Below are 21,261 nucleotides of genomic sequence, written 5' to 3'. Positions count from 1 at the left end.
TCTACTCTGTGTAAAGGCCATGTGGAAAGCATAAGGACCACCACTTGCAAGACGAAACATTTCTGAGTCTCAACATCAATTGTTCCCTTTTCTGTCAGACAGGTGACAAAAGCTTCATATCTGTTTCAGGTAGGTTTCAGAAGATGGAGAAGGCAACTGGGAAAAACCTCTACTGCTGTAAGATGAATATCTAAAGGACATTGTCATTCAAACTGAATTAATAACGTATGTTGGTAACCATAAAGAATATCTATTATCCACAAGCTCTGATCTGCAGGAGAGGATTCCTGAGTCGTCGGGCAAAACCTTTCTGTATGGACCAATGAAAACATTGACAGGTTCTGGAGTGTCTAGCTCGATAAGGCACTGACACAGTTGAGCTGCTCTTTCTAAAGCATGATATCTAGAGTAGGGAATGGGGACCTTCTCCCAATGATAACTACTCAGTCAGACATACAAAGAGGGCAATGAAACTATATTTCTCCCCTTTCTCATTCACCTAAAAGCTTGAGGGTCCTTTTTGAAAAGAGTCAAAAAGACAAAAAGCAATGTGAGTCATGTTTGTCTCCCCCTGCCTAGAGTATACATGATGACAGAAGTGGTAATTTGGTACTTTTTGACTTGGTTTAAGTGTCTAACCCATTCTATAGACAATGAACACAGAACAGTCATAGTAAAGAAAAAAACATGTAAAAAACTGATATGAAAACAAATAACTATGTCCATGAACACAGAAAAAAACACCTGTAGATTCTCTGCATGGAATTTCTCCATCTTATGAGTTGTATACATTTGAAAAAAATGAAGATGATGCCACATGGTAATTGTTCTAAATAAAAAGACACTTCAAAAGCAAAAACATGGAGGATACTGAGTTGACTCTGTAGGCAGAGGTTGAGGAGAGAATCTGTAGTCACTCGACAGAGAGAGCGGGAGATGAGGGGCGGAGTGGAAATGAGGGGATGGCAGGTCACAGGTTGGGTCAGAACCAAAAGAACACAGAGAGGCAGAAAGGAGCATGGCGTTTTCCCTGTCCATCCTCCAGTAGCAGGAGGCTCAGCAGCAGGAACATCTGCCGTCGGAACGCCACGACTCCAACACCCCGGAATTGTGAGTAGTGAGGAAGGTTGGGTGACATTAGGTTGTCAGATAGCCAACCAGTGCTTGAGCTGAAATAGAAAAGGGTGATGTTGATAAAGCTCGTTGCCAATGCAGCATAGAGCATCATTAGAGGTCACATTTCCATTCTGGTCATCACTCTGCCTACATCCTCTATACCTCTCTGTTTTCCAGCCCTCACAGATGTAGAACCATAAACACACTACAAGTTTGCATTTCAGGAAAATTCTCAGCAACAAAAGAGTGATAAAGTTTGTCATTTTCACTTTAAAATGTCAGACTTGATTTGCCCTAACAATAAATGTATCAACCCCTACACAAATGTCAATTACTTATAATCCACATAATAATTCAAATGTCCTGTTGCTGCAGGATAATTGTCCTGCTCTAGCAAACTTGCTCAAATGAAGATCCAACATCTGTACTCACCGTGAACTGTCTGATGGTAGCTCCCTCTGCCACGAGATGATGTTCGTGTTCTGGTGTGATGCAGTAGGCTATCCTCTGAAAAACAGACCATTACAGTACATTATATTACATAACTCGTACCTTACAATAAACACATACTCTTACACTGCAAAAAACACATTGTCCCAAGCACAAGAGATATGATCTTGAAGTTTGTAATAAACTAGCACTTTAATCTATGGTCACAGTTTATTCTATAGATCCACCATTTCTTCTATAGATAAGGAACTTGGAGATAGCTCAAATATGTCAAACAGCTTTCTGATTCTGATGTGATCAGGCTGGACTGGATGTACACTGTACTGTAGTGTATACTGTATGATCTCTGATGTCTCTTCCAGATCGCCCCCGTCCTCATATCTGACTGAAGTGCACTTGGTGCGATAACAGTATGATAAACTGTGATCTCAGCTGGAGGAAAAGCATGGGAGATAGTCATGGAAGGAGTCTAAACACTGCCAGGCATCAGAAGGAAATGCCACGAGGAGTGAGTAGGAAAACACAAGGTAACACTGTTTACTGCTCAGAAAGATAATCATCAAAGGAATGTTATTTTTATGATTATACTGTTCACTGTTCAGGCTTTGAACCCGCAAGATCTCTAACCAGCGTCCCACAAGTACTGACATCATCAACCGTCAACCATCGAAAAGGAAAAAGTCAGTTTGTGTCAGTTCAAGGTCAAGCCTTGAAGACTCCAAGCTACATGCCTGCCATTGATCTAAGATTATCTTTGCATAAAATAAACACATACTATCCCAGCGTGCAAACCTGGTTGAAATGACATCATAATCTGGTTATAAGGATGGCATTTCAACCAGTTTTGACCGCTGGGATACAGATAAGAGGTTGCTATTTACCACAGCTTTCAAGCTACATGACATCAAGCTACAGTACATACTGTACCTGCCAACATTAACACACTACATGTTAATGTTTTTAAATGTATGTAAATTGTAAAGTATTTTGTCTGTAATGTCTTTTATGTTATATGTCGGACCTCAGTAAAACTAGCTGTCGCCATTGGCGTCGGCTAATGGGCATCCTAATAAATCAAATCAAATCGATCTAAGGTTATCTTTACATTATATAAACAACAATTATGCAGATGAGAGGGATTTGTTTTTCCACTGACCTGTTTGAATGTCCCTGGCATACTGAGGAACTTATAGATGGCATAGATGGGCACAAACATCATGGAGGACAGAGCTACACCCCAACCAATCACGTTGGACCATGAAGGAAAGACATAGTCATCATAACTCAGGCCCGTGGACGTCACGATGCTGGCTATCACCACGACCTGGGGAGAAGAGAAAAACAACAGAACGGTTAGCTAGGTCACCATACAAACTGAGGACAGGAGAAACAACAGAACGGTTAGCTAGGTCACCATATAAACTGAGGACAGGAGAAACAACAGAACGGTTAGCTAGGTCACCATATAAACTGAGGACAGGAGAAACAACAGAACGGTTAGCTAGGTCACCATATAAACTGAGGACAGGAGAAACAATAGAACGGTTAGCTAGGTCACCATATAAACTGAGGATAGGAGAAACAACAGCACGGTTAGCTAGGTCAACATATCAACTGAGGACAGGAGAAACAATAGAACGGTTAGCTAGGTCACCATATAAACTGAGGATAGGAGAAACAACAGAACGGTTAGCTAGGTCACCATATAAACTGAGGACAGGAGAAACAATAGAACCGCTAGGTCTCGATGCTGGCTATCATCACAAAGTACGGAGAGGAGAAAAAAAAAACAGAGTGGTTAAAATATTCCCAAAGAGATATCAAAACAGCTTCTGTAGAAAAAACGAATACTCCGCCACTGTTCATTTTGACAAAAACATAAAAGCATTACAGAGATGAAATTGAGTTGAATAGAACAGACATGGGCATGGTCTCTCCCTCTGGGGTTTGACACATACTGTAATAGACTTTCACTGTAAGTACTCTGGTTCACCAGGCAGCTGTAGACTAGAGACTGGAGGCCCATCACCACTGAACTGTAACTCTGTAGCTTTGTAACTGTTGCCCCAGAGAGCAGCAAACATCACTAGTAGTTATAATACAACACTGGAAGGTCAGGGCAGTGTCTCCTCCTCGTCTCCAACTGAATATCAAAGGCTAACAACATTATTCTATGTCCTTTTTCTACAAATGCCATCCATGCAACAGCCAGAGTTGGGCGCTATCTTCCTGACATCTGCTGTTTCTGCCTTGCTTCTGGAGGTAAGGCTAGCAGAACTATGGTAGCGTTCACTACACACTAAAACTAAACAATGATAGGTCCCCTCAGACATAAGGTTTAAAGATCCTGGTGATATATCGGCTTTCAATCTAATCTACCTATTTTCCTGGCTTTCAATCTTCCCATCCTCTTTTTATTTCCTGTTTGCCATTTAAAACATATAAACTTCCCCTATGGAAAGAGGAATACTGACATATGAAAGATCATAATCAATATAAAAGCATTAAGGGAATAATATAATTTCCCGTCAAGACAGATCATGTGCTTTTGGTAATCCCTATCTATACAAACCCACATCTGTGGTTCATTGACGTAACACATCTCTAACATTTTTTTTACAGGAAAACACATTTCCTGTGGCAAATTACTAATTGCTGGCACATAATACGAGTTAAAAAAGACTATAGTACAGTATATGGCAGCCAGTAACAATTAGGTAACCTCTGTTGGGAATTTCCTCATTTCCATTCAAGCTCAATTACATACCATAGATCATGATTCCTACAGTATGTTTAATACTTCAAGCTTGTGTCAGGCACTTTGCCCTCCCATCCCACCCCAAGCCCCAGCACCATGCCAAAGGCTTCAGCCCCAGCCCCCCAATCAGCCCCTTCTTGCCCCCCGGGGTTCTCACCAGTAGGAAGGTGGGGCTGACAAACTTCCAGCACAGCCTCCAGTAGAGACCTGGCTTGAAGCCCATCATGCGCTCGATATCCTCACTGAAGCGGTCCACGCCTGGAGAGGAAACACAGGGCAGAAGACCAGGGCTTGAACTCACGCACACAGAACCATACCCATAGACCCACTGCAGACCTGGGTTCAAATAGTACTTGTTTCCTTACAAATACTGAAGCTGAGCTTGATTGAGCTTGCCTGGTGCAATACAACCAATAGTACAAACCCTGCCCATCTGGCACTACGGGAAGGCTCAATCAAACGCTCAATGTACTTGAAAGAAAACAAATACTATTTGCACCCAGGTCAGACCCACAGTCCGCTTTGCTTCTGATGTCTGAAGTTCACAGGAGAACTAACGCTCCTCTCATCAATGTCCATACATAACAGCTGGAGCATTGGCTGAGAAAGAGCTTCATGGCACACAACTCCAATTTCTTCTGTAATTATGAGTTCACACAGCAGTAAAAATGCAGCTCAATGATATCTGTTTCATAAAAGTCTCTGAGTTCCAAGTATGTTATATTATAATTTCACACAGGGTTAAGTCTGCCTATAAGGAAATGGACTGTGTCCCAAACGACACTATATAGTGTACTACTTTTGACCAGAAGTAGTACACTATATAGGGAATATGGTGCCATTTTGTACACAACCATGGTGTTTCTATAGCTTGGGCATAATGCTTCTTTATCAGAGCAGCCAAGGCCTGTTAACATTAAGACAGGTCCAGGAAACCCTGTCACAACTCCAGCTACAAGCAGACCCTCTCCTTTATTCTCCTCTCTCTGTGGTGCTCTGTCTGTCTGACCTCATCATGAGGTTCAGTTTCAGCAGTTAATACTGACTATAAATCATGGTGTACATTGATGGGCTGTAGTTTAAAGATAAAGCACAACTTGTCGACATACAGTATTATCTCTGTGCAATACATAAAACACTAAACAGACTGCATAGAACTGTTCACACACCATATAGTCCTTCACTACTCTCACCCATGCACGTCCATGCCAAATAGCCTCGTAGTTAGAGCATTGAGCCTGTAAATGAAAGGTTGCTGGTTAAAATCCCTGAGCCAACAAGGTGAGAAATCTGTTGATGTGCCCTAAAGCAAGGCATTTAACCCTAATTTGCTCCAGGGGTTCCATACTACTATGGCTGACCCTGTAAAACAACATATTTCACTGCACCTACATTTATTCCATTTTACTATTGGATAAATAACACAAACTGCTAAACAGACAATTATAAACACACTGTAGTGTACAGTCTCTCACAACTCCCCCATGCCTCCCCTCCCTGCCTCCCCTGCCTCCCACTCTTCAGACCCCCACCAAGGGAGAGAGTCAGTAGTTAGCCTCCCCTCCCTGCCTCCCTCTCCTCTGACCCCCACCAAGGGAGAGAGTCAGTAGTTAGCCTCCCCTCCCTGCCTCCCTCTCCTCTGACCCCCACCAAGGGAGAGACTCAGTAGCTAGCCTCCCCTCTCTGCCTCCCTCTCCTCTGACCCCCACCAAGGGAGAGAGTCAGTAGCTAGCCTCCCCTCTCTGCCTCCCTCTCCTCTGACCCCCACCAAGGGAGAGACTCAGTAGCTAGCCTCCCCTCCCTGCCTCCCTCTCCTCTGACCCCCACCAAGGGAGAGACTCAGTAGCTAGCCTCCCCTCCCTGCCTCCCTCTCCTCTGACCCCCACCAAGGGAGAGACTCAGTAGCTAGCCTCCCCTCTCTGCCTCCCTCTCCTCTGACCCCCACCAAGGGAGAGAGTCAGTAGCTAGCCTCCCCTCCCTGCCTCCCTCTCCTCTGACCCCCACCAAGGGAGAGAGTCAGTAGTTAGCCTCCCCTCCCTGCCTCCCTCTCCTCTGACCCCCACCAAGGGAGAGACTCAGTAGCTAGCCTCCCCTCTCTGCCTCCCTCTCCTCTGACCCCCACCAAGGGAGAGACTCAGTAGCTAGCCTCCCCTCTCTGCCTCCCTCTCCTCTGACCCCCACAAGGGAGAGAGTCAGTAGTTAGCCTCCCATCAGTGGTCTGTGTGTGGCTCTGGCTGTGGCCTACTTTATGACTGCTGCAATCTGCTGTCTGACAGTGGGAGTGTATGGGGGGATGGAGAGGAGTGGAAGGGAGCAGGGAGGAAGGGAGAAGGCGGGGGGTGTAGGGGAGGAGGGGAGTGTATGGAGAGATGGAAAGAGGAGTATTGGGAGAGATGGAGAAAGGGGGTTAACAGTGGAGGTCTAAGGAAGGGAAGCACGGTGTCTCTACACTGCCAGTAAATGTCAGGTGTAGCTGCAGGGCCTGGGTAGTGAAGATGCCAGAGGGTTAGGGAGGTTGAGAGAGCCGACGGGAGGAGAGGGCAGGCCAGGGGAGGGCAATTGTGGGCAGGGGGTGATGGAGGGGGAGGGTGGGGTGATGGAGGGGGGGTGGAGAGATGGAGGGAACAAAGGACTGGGCTCTAATGAACAATAGAAGAGGAAAGGTAGATAAGCAGGTTCACCACAGTAAGAAGTCAGCATTAGTATGTGCCTCTGTACTAGGCTAAGGGGGACCGATAATACATACCGTAGAACCAGGACACCCCAATGGCCTCAATTAGCACCCCAAACAAGATGGAGGTCCCCGCCGCGTAGTTATCCAACAAAGTCAGCACATATATTCCTCCCTGACAGACAGAGAGAGTGAGAGTGAGAGAGAGAGAGAGTGAGAGTGAGAGAGAGAGTGAGAGTGAGAGTGAGAGTGAGAGTGAGAGTGAGAGTGAGAGTGAGAGTGAGAGAGTGAGAGTGAGTGAGAGAGAGATACAGAGACACAATGTCAAAAGGTTGTTGAAGATGGGCAACCTGGCTGCCGTTAACTACTGTGAGCTGGCAAGGATAAGCATGAAACACAAAGCTTATCGAGTCAGGCAATAACAATTGTTCGCATGGTTGGACAGGGGATTCCCTTTTCTATCTTATGCCTGGTGGGAAGTTTGTGATCCTCTTTGGTTTGATTTATGCAATCATATGAGAGCTATGAAAATCATATGTGACTCAGAGGAACAGGAAGTGACCTCACATTAGTGATGCAGAAGAGCGCGACAAGAAAGGTTCCGAATGCTGTGGCGAAGGTGAACAGCTTCCTGTTCCTCTTCAGGATCTTGAAGTCGTCCGACAGTCCTGTGATGACCGCCTCCATACCACCCATCTAGAAGACAGACAGACAGGCAGACAGGAAGATAGACAGGCAGACAGACAGACAGACAGACAGACAGACAGACAGACAGACAGACAGACAGACAGACAGACAGACAGAGACAGACAGACAGACAGACAGACAGGCAGACAGGCAGGCAGACAGGCAGACAGGCAGACAGGCAGACAGGCAGACATACATTAGGATGGTTCAGTGGCACAAACACATAAATTGTAGTACCTACAGCAGTAATGTAACAGAATCACACAGTCTTCTCACCTAAACAGAATACCTTTGGCCTAGAATCTAAACGATCAGACCTAGCTTTCTAAGTGCAGTGCTACATGACTCCTACTGCTGTGGAATTTCCTTTTTTGCTTCATTTACAGTAAATGATCACCTTATGTAACTGGGAAATTTTATGAGGAAAAATGAACAATCACTGTGGACAAAGTTTTCCTGCGTTTCAGGCTGCGATGCATGTGACTTTCCACTTCATGGTTATTGGGTAACAGTCAAAACAACTGCCTTCGCAGTACCCAGAACTCAGAGCAGGACCAGAGCACTCACTGCAACCATGGGAAAGTAGAATAATGTATAAGATTGACTTGACTGTGTGTATGCAAAAGTGCCTGTAATACTGTACAGACAGAGAGAGAGAGAGAGAGAGAGAGAGAGAGAGAGAGAGAGAGAGAGAGAGAGAGAGAGAGAGAGAGAGAGAGAGAGAGAGAGAGAGAGAGAGAGAGAGAGAGAGAGAGAGAGAGAGAAAGAGAGAGAGAGAGAGAGAGAGAGAGAGAGAGACAGAGAGAGAAAGAGACAGAGAGGGACAAAGAGACATATAGATATAGATAGACAGATCGGAGGAGATACAGTATTCTAATCTACACTTACTATAAATCCACTAGATAGATCAGATAAATCCACCATAAGATAGAAACAAATGGTCAGTAGCCATCCGTGCCCTGTGGTGGGACATAGCATGCAGTAATTCAACCCTGAGGTGGGCCAGTAACTCACAGAGCTGTCGATGCCCAGAGTCAGCAGCATGATGAAGAATACTATGGCCCAGAAGGTAGATCCAGGGAGGGTGGAGATGGCCTCAGGATAGATTATGAATACCAGTCCTGCACCTGCACTCACACACAGATACATAGATAGAGACACTTGTGATAGCACATACCAGAGACAACTGATTACCATCAGTCTATAAAATGGTACGTTGTTGGGTGGGATGTTGAAATAAAACAGCATATTGTTTGGTGGGATGTTGATATAACACTTCCTTGTCCTGAGCTTGACCCTGTCCACAAGGTCGTTTCAGAGAAAATAAGAGATGATTTAACAATGGAAAGTGAAAGGAGGAAAGGAAGGAGAAAGGCAGAGAAGTGAGGACTCAAGATGACAAAGAAATGACAGACAGCGGAGGGACAGTGGCAAGTAGAAGACAGAAGAACTAGAAAGCAAAGCAGATTTTTATCAGATTTCATTTTTTTTGTATGTCTGCCAAACCCTCTCTCCACAGCAGGCCAGTATTTATGTGTTCTCTGGTATTTCAATTCCATCTGAACCCCAGACCCTCTCAGCTACTGTTGCAATCAATTATATTAAAAGCATTGCACGTTGCTGCTCATTCGTAAAGGAAAGATTCACCCATTTTGAATGTTATATCGTTTTTTGTGCATCTCTGAGCGATGTTCTCAGATACACATGTTTTCATGTGTTTCTGAGCTATTGCTGTACAAGCAGGCAGAAATACAGCCAGTATGATGAGTTTTGCATCATTCGTCATACCGGCTGTATTTCTGCCTGCTTACCTCAGGAATTGATAGAACATTGCTTATAGACGCACAAAAATTATATAATATTCAAAATGGGTGAATCTTTCCTTTAAGTTGTTTGATTTAGTGAGCAGTAACAGTAAGCTTGTGGAATGTTTAGTTTAATGATGAATTTATAGGTGTTTTGACTGGGTTTGAAACTCTATAAATGGTGTGTAGATGACTGACTGTTGGGTGTTGTCAGAATCCTGCCCTCCCTTAGAGCAGGTGACTCCCCTCACTCTACTCAGGGTCAGACAGGGACTGCTCATGTGTTGAGTCTGTCCCAGCTGAGTCATAGCCTGGGTGGATCCACCATACAAACACAGCACTCTCTGGGGGCTGGCCAGGGAAAAGAGAAGACTGTATGTAGCCTGCAATATAGCCTTATACTGTATGTGTCCTAATAAGGCATGTATATCTTCCTATGTGTGTGTGCGTGCGTGCGTGCGTGTGTGTGTGTGTGTGTGTGTGTGTGTGTGCGTTTGTGTGTGTGTCTAGTAGGCTTCCTCTCACCTTCGGTGGCCACGTCCTCTATCCTGACCCCGTGTTTGTAGGCCATGTAGCCGAGCACAGAGAAGATGGCAAACCCTGAAAAGAAGCTGGTGACGCAGTTCACTGTACTGGTCAGGATAGCATCCCTGTGGGGAAGAGAACACACACACAAATCATGTTTAGAAAACACTTCATGTGAGCTCTTACTCTGCCTCCAACAACACCTAGCCTATAAAGCTACCATGATAGTACCATGACAGGTCTTACAGCAATAATAAACTCACCATATTAACAGTTTGACTATTGGACTTTTAGAACCCGTGTCTTATTTCACAGACATGCTGTTTTTTCCTTGAACCATGGTAAATCTAAACAGAAGTTTTTATTGGAACCATATCTTGTGTCTTGTCTTGAGGGTCTTGTCAAGGTATTAGAAGACAGAAGAAAAGAAGGTTTCAGCAGAGAGGTTGGAAGTAGGTTAATGAGGAGGCAGTGGCTGTGTCCCAAATGGCACCCTATTCCCTATATAGTGCACTAGTTTGTTTTTACCAGGGCCCATCGGGCTCTTGTCAAAAGTAGCGCAATATGTAGAAATAGGGTGCCATTTGGAACGCACACACAGAGAACCTTCAGCTTTCACTACCACCCAACACCAGCAAAGGCATTGCTGGATAAGTAACTTCTTAGTGCCTTGAACTGTACAGGCAGGGTGAGGCCTCCCATATAGATCTGTTGCCTTAACCCTAACCTTAAAGCGGCAATCAGCAGTTGAAACAATAACAAAGAATACTCCCCACCCCTGTTTTGGTAAGAAGCTGTGGGATGGGGCTGGAGAAATGTAACCACTCTCAAATTCATAGACAGAGGTATGGATGCAAGGACTGACCATCCATAATATCACATTTATAGTGTAAACCATGTTTAGAGGCTATATAGTGTTTGTTTACATTTACTTTGTTTACAAACTTTGGAGTAAAACAAAGCTTATATTTTGGGTTCTGATGGGGTACGACAGTTGAACTAAGCTCATGAGGCATTCATAAGTTATATTCTTCAAGAATCAATGGGTACATATCATTAATTAATAAGTCCAAAAATTGATGCCCCTTTAAATAGTTTAATTTTGTATTGGTTTTAATTAACAATTTTGATGCAGAGGGACTGGATGTTGTTTGAGAGCCTTTGAGGCCCACCTGGAAATCAAACTGGGTGAAAGCCTGAAGACTGTTTGTGGTCATTAACCCACGTTCAGTCACCAGACAGACAGAGAGAACATGGACCACAGTCTGACCTCAACCGTCCCATCTGTGTACAATATGGAGAATAATACAACCAGCTGCTACCACATAGATGTCCTTTCAGAATATCTACGGATGTAACAGCCAACTTTCACAAGTCCTCATTCAGCCTCTTAGCTCCCACATATGGCCCAGCTGAGCACACATGAGGCCTTCAGCTGTGTAAGGGGGGGGGGGGAATTTAGATCAAGCAAAGTAATTTATAAGAGTGGGAAACTCAATTAGCTGTACAGCTTCACACTACAAAAACCCTACCCAGCTAACACATAACGTTCCGAGAACCATATGTTTCTTAGAGCTTAGTGAGAGCGTGGTAGCCCTATAGTTATTTTGCATACAACCTTCCCACAATGTTCTGTGAATGATGCAGGATACCCAGTTAGAACAGAACGTTCTGAGAACCATATGTTTCTTAGGTGGGAATTTCAGTACTTCCACATAACGTTTCCTACAGATTTCCTCATGGTTCTATTTAAACCAATATAGAAATGTTTTTGTTTACAAGCAAACGTCACGTTCGAGTGGTGCACGCCCATGCTCACATCAAAACGCCCTGTAGCAGATAGCTATACACACAAGACTGATGGCTATAGCTAATCAGCTGTGTTCAACAAGTATATTATTCTTCTGGCTTTATCTAGCTCTATTTGTGATATTTTACCTTGCCTTGCTGGCTTGCTAGCTCACATTTTCTAAAAGCAGAATGGGTCTAACTGATAGCAGCACCCACCTCTCCACTTTCACAATAACCTATTAGTGATGACAAGGATCAGCAGACCCCACAGTCTAATGTCTGTTTCTCTGTGAGGGGTTTAGAGGACCACAGAATGGCAGGGAACGTAACACTGCCTATGGCTATAGCCATCATCTGGCCTAGCATGGGCTGCACTTATCCTGTTAGCTCCAAGCCAGAAAGTCCACTGGCCAGATACACATCACCTTTCTGTCCAGTTAAAACAGGAAAGACAAATCTAAAGAGACCTTAACACAGCACAGGATCTGTTCAATCTGATTGCCTGGTTACAGGTTATAGAAGGTCATGTAAGCCTTGTAAGGTCATGATAGAGAAGCACTGAGGACAGCACCGTGATATCAACAGTGATAAATCTTACCTGTAACAGTTGTTGTCAAATTTATTGTAGCTGGCAAATGCAATGAGCACTCCAAAGCCGGCTCCCAAGGAGTAGAAGATCTGAGTAGCAGCATCAATCCACACCTACAGCAGGAACATAGAAAGAGACTTTGTGGCCTGTGTGATCCAGCGGTTACAGTCGCTGACCCCGGCCCACTGCCCTTTGACTCACCCTTCCCCTATCGCCCCCGTCTTTCCAACACTTTACTATCTCTTCAATCAAGCAAAGAACTTAAGAAACCCCACTCCTTAAAAAGATAAGCCCATAGCATTATAATATAATATAAAGAGCCCATAGCATTATAATATGATACAGAGAAGAGCATTACATTTGACAGAATCTCTCCTGAGTACTGACTATCTACTGACTCTTGGCTCTAAATAATCTTGTCTCTGATATGATTCCTTGGCCATGTTTTCAAAAACATTAGAGCTCCTTACCGTTCATTTACAGCATTCTATATTAAACATTAGAGCTCCTTACCGTTCATTTACAGCATTCTATATTGAATATGGCATATGTGAAATCACAACCTCCCAGTTTTTTATTACAATCTTTTTTCCCTCCACTTTGTGTCCAAAAACAGCTAACACATGTTTTGGTTCCTAAATGAGTTAATTTAATTTATTTCCATATTGGATGTGACTATGGGAGCTCTAGCATAATTCCCAGGTTTCAAGAAATCCTGTTTGGCGGATCCCGGATTTCTTGTTTATTCTCTCTTGATTCCGGGAACCTGGGAATTTTGTAAGTTATTGGAAATATTGCATCCCTAATCTCAGTAACACACTGTACTGTACTCTAAAGACCTGTCTGACCTTGGGGTCGTTGAGTTGTTTAAAGTCGATGTGGAGGTAGGCCCGTATGCCGTCCATAGCCCCTGGCAGAGTGATGCCTCTGATCAGCAGGACAAACAGCACCACATAGGGCATGGTGGCCGTGATGTACACCACCTGGATACAACACAACACAGAACATTAGCTACATGACTACCTGCACCTGGATAAGAGCGTCTACCTGCAACCAAAAACATTTCCTCAAAGGGTTATCCTATGGGGACAGCCAAAGAACCCTTTAAGGTTCTAGATAGCACCTTTTTTTCTAAGAGTGTACGGTAGTGTTCAATACACCACCTGGACAACATAACATTACAGATTTGTCATTATTACTGTGAGATCATGTCCTATGACATACAGTGCATGACATCATGTGAATTGTTGTATTCTCCCTGGCCTGTCAGCTATGGTTACTGTATAGATGTTCTTTTTCAGATCTGTGTAGACTCATGCACTAAGCAGTACTAAACGGTGCTTAGATCTGTCAACTCGGGGACTGGTTTTTGTCACACTCCGGTTACTGTTTATAGATCTTATTTCTCAAGGTACTGCAGTGTAAACCCATGTACTACGCAGAGTGTGTCCGCACAACCACAGTTCATTTTGTGTACAGTTGCAGTGCGTGCTATACTAGGGAAAAGGAAAGGGGGATACCTAGTCAGTTGTACAACTGAATGCATTCAACCGAAATGTGTCTTCCACATTTAACCCAACCCCTCTGAATCATAGAGGTGCGGGGGTCTGCCTTAATCGACGTCATCGACGCCCGGGAAGCAGTTGTTGTTGGGGGTTAACTGCCTTGCTCAAGGGCAGAACGACAGATTTTTCCACCTTGTCGGCTCGGGCATTCAAACCAGCGACCTTTCAGTTACTGGCCTAACGCTCTTAATCGCTAGGCTACCTGCCTACTACAGTAGTAGTGTGTTGTACTACAGTAGGAGTGTGTTGTACTACAGTAGGAGTGTGTTGTACTACAGTAGGAGTGTGTTATACTGCAGTAGGAGTATGTTATACTACAGTAGAAGTGTGTTATACTACAGTAGGAGTGTGTTGTACTGCAGTAGGAATGTGTTATACTACAGTAGGAGTGTGTTGTACTGCAGTAGGAATGTGTTATACTACAGTAGGAATGTGTTATACTACAGTAGGAGTATGTTATACTACAGTAGGAGTGTGTTATACTACAGTAGGAGTATGTTATACTACAGTAGGAGTGTGTTATACTACAGTAGGAGTGTGTTGTACTACAGTAGGAGTGTGTTATACTACAGTAGAAGTGTGTTATACTGCAGTAGAAGTATGTTATACTACAGTAGGAGTGTGTTATACTACAGTAGGAGTGTGTTGTACTACAGTAGGCGTATGTTATACTACAGTAGGAGTGTGTTATACTACAGTAGGAGTATGTTATACTACAGTAGGAGTGTGTTATACTACAGTAGGAGTGTGTTGTACTACAGTAGGAGTGTGTTATACTACAGTAGAAGTGTGTTATACTGCAGTAGAAGTATGTTATACTACAGTAGGAGTGTGTTATACTACAGTAGGAGTGTGTTGTACTACAGTAGGAGTGTGTTATACTGCAGTAGGAGTGTGTTATACTACAGTAGGAGTGTGTTATACTACAGTAGGAGTGTGTTATACTACAGTAGGAGTGTGTTATACTACAGTAGGCGTGTGTGTTATACTACAGTAGGAGTGTGTTATACTACAGTAGGCGTGTGTGTTATACTGCAGTAGGAGTGTGTTATACTACAGTAGGAGTATGTTATACTGCAGTAGGAGTGTGTTATACTACAGTAGGAGTGTGTTGTACTACAGTAGGAGTGTGTTATACTGCAGTAGGAGTGTGTTATACTACAGTAGGAGTGTGTTATACTACAGTAGGAGTGTGTTATACTACAGTAGGCGTGTGTGTTATACTACAGTAGGAGTGTGTTATACTACAGTAGGCGTGTGTGTTGTACTACAGTAGGAGTGTGTTGTACTACAGTAGGAGTGTGTTATACTACAGTAGGAGTGTGTTATACTACAGTAGGAGTGTGTTATACTACAGTAGGAGTGTGTTATACTGCAGTAGGAGTGTGTTATACTGCAGTAGGAGTGTGTTATACTACAGTAGGAGTGTGTTGTACTGCAGTAGAAGTGTGTTATACTACAGTAGGAATGTTTGTTATACTACAGTAGGAGTGTGTTGTACTAAGCAGTACAGTACAGTGTGTCAACAGTACCTTGCCGGAGGACTTGACGCCCTTCCAGAGGCTGAAGTAGAGAAGAAAGACCACAGCCACCAGACAGAGGACCAGCTCCCAGCGAGGCATGCCCAGGTCCTGGATCCCCCTGCTCTCATGGAGGTGGAGTACGCCACGTCTGGAGAACACACACACACTGAGTCCCGATTCTACAAGCTTCTCCCGTAGTGTTCTTTGCACACTTTCTCACATGCATTTTACAATTGTGGCAACTACCTCCAGCCAATGCTTACACCAACCCTATGCTTTTAAATCAATGACGGGGAGTATGAAAGTGTGCACTTCTGGAAAAAGGTGTAGAATCGGGAAGCATCCACATACTTAACAAGAGGATGGTGTGGAGGATGACATGCGTAACACACCCAGACCACACACACTCCAACAACACACTCCAACAACACACCAAACCTCATTTAGACCCAGATTTATGACCAAACTGTCCACAGCATAGATACCTCCTAAAACATCAAGAAAAAGATTGGAAGATATACATGCCTTATTAGGACACATACAGTATAAGGCTATATTGCAGGCTACATACAGTCTTCTCTTTTCCCTGGCCAGCCCCCAGAGAGTGCTGTGTTTGTATGGTGGATCCACCCAGGCTATGACTCAGCTGGGACAGACTCAACACATGAGCAGTCCCTGTCTGACCCTGAGTAGAGTGAGGGGAGTCACCTGCTCTAAGTCAGTCATCTACACACCATTTACTCCAGTCTGAACTTAAACAACTGAAATCAGGTAGAAAGTGTATAGAAATGATAATGAATTTACATTTTTAAATAATTAAATCACTGAAAAGAAATCTTCAATCACAGTATTTTCAATATAGATTTACAGTGGGGGAAAAAAAGTATTTAGTCAGCCACTAATTGTGCAAGTTCTCCCACTTAAAAAGATGAGAGAGGCCTGTAATTTTCATCATAGGTACATGTCAACTATGACAGACAAAATGAGAAAAAAAAATCCAGAAAATCACATTGTAGGATTTTTTATGAATTTATTTGCAAATTATGGTGGAAAATAAGTATTTGGTCAATAACAAAAGTTTCTCAATACTTTGTTATATACCCTTTGTTGGCAATGACACAGGTCAAACGTTTTCTGTAAGTCTTCACAAGGTTTTCACACACTGTTGCTGGTATTTTGGCCCATTCCTCCATGCAGATCTCCTCTAGAGCAGTGATGTTTTGGGGGTGTCGCTGGGCAACACAGACTTTCAACTCCCTCCAAAGATTTTCTAAGGGGTTGAGATCTGGAGACTGGCTAGGCCACTCCAGGACCTTGAAATGCTTCTTACGAAGCCACTCCTTCGTTGCCCGGGCGGTGTGTTTGGGATCATTGTCATGCTGAAAGACCCAGCCACGTTTCATCTTCAATGCCCTTGCTGATGGAAGGAGGTTTTCACTCAAAATCTCACGATACATGGCCCCATTCATTCTTTCCTTTACACGGATCAGTCGTCCTGGTCCCTTTGCAGAAAAACACCCCCAAAGCATGATGTTTCCACCCCCATGCTTCACAGTAGGTATGGTGTTCTTTGGATGCAACTCAGCATTCTTTGTCCTCCAAACACAACGAGTTGAGTTTTTACCAAAATGTTATATTTTGGTTTCATCTGACCATATGACATTCTCCCAATCCTCTTCTGGATCATCCAAATGCACTCTAGCAAACTTCAGACGGGCCTGGACATGTACTGGCTTAAGCAGGGGGACATGTCTGGCACTGCAGGATTTGAGTCCCTGGCGGCGTAGTGTGTTACTGATGGTAGGCTTTGTTACTTTGGTCCCAGCTCTCTGCAGGTCATTCACTAGGTCCCCCCGTGTGGTTCTGGGATTTTTGCTCACCGTTCTTGTGATCATTTTGACCCCACGGGGTGAGATCTTGCGTGGAGCCCCAAATCGAGGGAGATTATCAGTGGTCTTGTATGTCTTCCATTTCCTAATAATTGCTCCCACAGTTGATTTCTTCAAACCAAGCTGCTTACCTATTGCAGATTCAGTCTTCCCAGCCTGGTGCAGGTCTACAATTTTGTTTCTGGTGTCCTTTGACAGCTCTTTGGTCTTGGCCATAGTGGAGTTTGGAGTGTGACTGTTTGAGGTTGTGGACAGGTGTCTTTTATACTGATAACAAGTTCAAACAGGTGCCATTAATACAGGTAACGAGTGGAGGACAGAGGAGCCTCTTAAAGAAGAAGTTACAGGTCTGTGAGAGCCAGAAATCTTGCTTGTTTGTAGGTGACCAAATACTTATTTTCCACCATAATTTGCAAATAAATTCATAAAAAATCCTACAATGTGATTTTCTGGATTTTTTTTCTTCTCAATTTGTCTGTCATAGTTGACGTGTACCTATGATGAAAATTACAGGCCTCTCATCTTTTTAAGTGGGAGAACTTGCACAATTGGTGGCTGACTAAATACTTTTTTCCCCCACTGTATTAGCAGCACTATTTTGGTTGATTTTGTGGTCTCAGTGAGTTTATTAACATTCTTCATCAAGACTATGGGCAAAATGTAATTATTGACAATGAAAGAGGTGGGAAAGTTGTTTCCTTTTCATATAATTGCTACTTTTAATATCAATATAGCATTAAAAATAGTTTTCCAGATTGTATTTTAGCGATTCTTTTTCGAGATGCGAATATTCGGTCGCGACTGAGACAACCTGGTTCAATTTGGTTCCCGAGACAAAACCAGTTGAGAACCACTGATTTAGAGATCTTAAAACCCAGTCAAAACATCTATAAATTAATCATTGAACTAACCGTTCCACAAGATTACTGTTACTGGTCACCTAAATCAAACAACTTCAGAATGAAGTGCAAAGCTTTTATCCCAACATATTATGATCACCACATTCTGTATCCATTCAATCATCTAGCTAACAGAATCACGAGGGAAGAATGAAGGACTCAGGGTTTGGAGTACCTGAGAAAATGTTTTCTACTCTCAACATGCACAAAAGCATGCATGCATGCACGCACACACACACACACACACACACACACACACACACACACACACACACACACACACACACACACACACACACACTCCCTCCCACTCCTTCAAAGACCTTGGCAGCTAGTGGTTTTAATAACCGACTCTTGGGAGCCATTCCCATCAAAGCACTCTGACTACTACTCTCAGTTGAATGGGCGCTCAAAGGGTCAAGCGTTTTACCGGAACATAAATAAAAGAGTGGAGACGGCAGGAAGACAAATGGTAACTCATCCTTCCCTACATCAATATTGTTTCCTGCTATCTGTCTCCTCATTCCCAGATCATCCTTGGATCTTCCCAGGACAGGCATACTGAGCCACACCTGCTCTGAGTCCCACCGGACTGACCAGACTGACAGCGGATCTGGATCAACTTCCAGCTCAGCGATATTAGGGAGCATCCCGTTCCTGCTCTGCGTCTCAAGTTGCACCCTATTCCCTTTATAGTGCACTACTTTTGTCTAGGGACCATCGGGATTTGGTCAAAAGCTGTGCACTATATAAGGGAATAGGGTGCCATTTAAAGACACTGCCCTGCTCAAAGGGAAGCAGGGGTCAGAGGTCATAGTGTTTAAATGATCAACAGAATAATATTGACCTATAGGGAGAACGGCCAGGTGTTTTTTTCCTCTTCTTCTAAACAGCTCTGAGTAAGGAGGAAGGAGTAAACTTAAGTCATAACAAGTGGACAGTATTATGGGACATCTGATCTCATTCTAATCGCAGAGGGTGCCCTAAAATGATTTACATTTATATTGAGATGACAGATGGTTTGTTTCTGCTTTGAAAACACTGCGTTTAAAAACCAGTTAATCATAGGTCCCTGAGGGGCGGGTTGATGGCTGTTTGTTTCTTCATCTTCCAGTCTTTGAAACAGGCCTGAGGCTCAGTGTTACAGCCCAGCCGAGGGCACACTGCCATTGGGGAGAGAGATGTGGGACTCCATGGAGCCGACAACAAAGAGCCAGGCCAGATTGGTGCTCATCATGATGCTCATATCCAAGACTACGTGATCTTTATGGTCTCTGTCTCTCCAAGACTACGTGATCTTTTGGGTCTCCTATGTCTCTCCAAGACGTGATGTTTTGGCTGCTGTCTCTTTCTGGAGCCCTCGAAATAACACCCATCCCTATTCATCAGAGCAACAGCTGTCTAAGGGCTGCACATCAAAAATCCATCCATTAGCTTCATTATCTTTTTCTGGTAGTTTTTTCTCCCATTGATTCCTCCTCTCTGTCTGTCTGTGTGACCGGTGGGCTAGCGAGGCGATCCGATCCGGCGGGCAGCCTCTCTCTGAGATGACACTGATAAGTGTAGCTACGAAATTATATCTGGATCTGATGCTCCACGTTGGTTACACAACCCACCGACTGGCAAGCCAGAAGAGAAGACACAGGAACAAGCAAACTGTCTGTCCAGACTAGACATAAAGGACAAGGGGAATAGAGGATATGTCAGATCAGACAGTCCAGTCTGAAATATGTCTAACTGACGTGATTTATATCCTGATGATAATAAATTCAAAGCTGTTAGGTCTAGAACAGGCTTCTCAAACTAATTTTGCCACTTTCGGTCTTCACCAAGGTCCCAAGTGCCGCACTTAAAATTGGTTTTATTTCCTCGCCATTAGTTTTTTTTTAAGAGTCCCCTATCCATTGTTTTTTAAATGTTCGATGCTCCCTGACTACCTAGTAATTTCAGATCAAATTGAGATCTCATGCCCCCCGACCTGAGGGCCGTATGTTTGACACGCCTGGTGGAGAGGGAACGAGAGGAGAGGAGAGGAGAGGAGAGGAGAGGAGAGGAGAGGAGAGGAGAGGAGAGGAGAGGAGAGGAGAGGAGAGGAGAGGAGAGGAGAGGAGAGGAGAGGAGAGGAGAGGAGAGGAGAGGAGCTGTCTAAGAAGGACAGAACGGAACGGGAGACAGACACATGTTGATATTTCTGACTAGTCATGTATAGACAGGGGGTCTAGAGTTGTTGTGGTGCCTCCAGGCTGTACAGTCCATCTGATATCACACTAACATAAATGTTATCAAACATCAATGCGTTTTTCGGACCAGTTATTCTAAACTCATTCACTCTTATCTGCATTCCCAGAAATGGTCAACACATAAATGACCTGAAACTATTTGGCACACAGCCAGCCCAGCTAGTACACTACTGAGTGTCCATAACTGATGGTACAGGGACACAGCCTGGGACACAAGATACCAGTAGTACCCTGTTATTAACGGAAGTACCCAGTCTTATTGTTCAAAACCATATAAAACTAGAATATATTATGTGTATACAGTACAATGTGCATACCAAAGTATATCGATCCCTAAGGCCTGTTTTACAAATTCTAGGCAAAAATGTTATTTAAGAAGCATATATACACAACAGAGACAAACATATAATATGGTAGTGATATGAACAATATACTATTAAAAGAAACTGGAAAACAATATCTTCCAGGAAAAATTCAAACAATATTGTATGCTTTATCGAATAGTATTAATCTCTTTGGGCCATTTTCCCAGACACATATTAAGCTTATATTGAGCTTTCTTTTTAGTCAAGGACAAGACTTAGTGTGTCTCCGGGAAACCAGACATGTACAGTATGTTCTCCAGAATGAGGTAAACGTCTGACTTGACTTTAAGTAGAGACACCAAGCAGGAACGCTACTTACTACAAATCACCTCAGAACCATGCAAGTGGAACTGATGGAAAGTGAGATTGATCAAATAAAAGCTCATCA

The 21,261-nt window shown here is 43.6% G+C and overlaps 1 protein-coding gene across 1 annotated transcript in view; it reads right to left on the bottom strand.

Annotated features, from left to right (window-relative positions):
- Positions 1-1,082: 1,082 nt before the first annotated feature.
- The window catches only part of LOC311111221 (sodium-dependent noradrenaline transporter-like), a gene marked incomplete at its 5' end in the record, with an annotated part of 31,890 nt that continues 11,711 nt past the window's right edge, over positions 1,083-21,261 (bottom strand). The window contains 11 exons of the mRNA XM_084153934.1: positions 1,083-1,169; positions 1,549-1,623; positions 2,723-2,890; positions 4,482-4,582; positions 7,071-7,170; positions 7,563-7,691; positions 8,697-8,809; positions 10,013-10,137; positions 12,402-12,505; positions 13,241-13,375; positions 15,490-15,628. Coding sequence (XP_084010060.1) covers positions 1,146-1,169; positions 1,549-1,623; positions 2,723-2,890; positions 4,482-4,582; positions 7,071-7,170; positions 7,563-7,691; positions 8,697-8,809; positions 10,013-10,137; positions 12,402-12,505; positions 13,241-13,375; positions 15,490-15,628 — 1,213 coding nt within the window. The 3' untranslated portion in view covers positions 1,083-1,145. The remainder of the gene's footprint in view (positions 1,170-1,548; positions 1,624-2,722; positions 2,891-4,481; positions 4,583-7,070; positions 7,171-7,562; positions 7,692-8,696; positions 8,810-10,012; positions 10,138-12,401; positions 12,506-13,240; positions 13,376-15,489; positions 15,629-21,261) is intronic.

This window comes from Coregonus lavaretus (assembly GCF_964263955.1).
Source record: "Coregonus lavaretus genome assembly, chromosome: 37".
Classification (NCBI taxonomy): domain Eukaryota; kingdom Metazoa; phylum Chordata; class Actinopteri; order Salmoniformes; family Salmonidae; genus Coregonus; species Coregonus lavaretus.
Note: the sequence above shows the minus strand (reverse complement) of the source record. Positions and strands in the feature narration are given on the sequence as shown.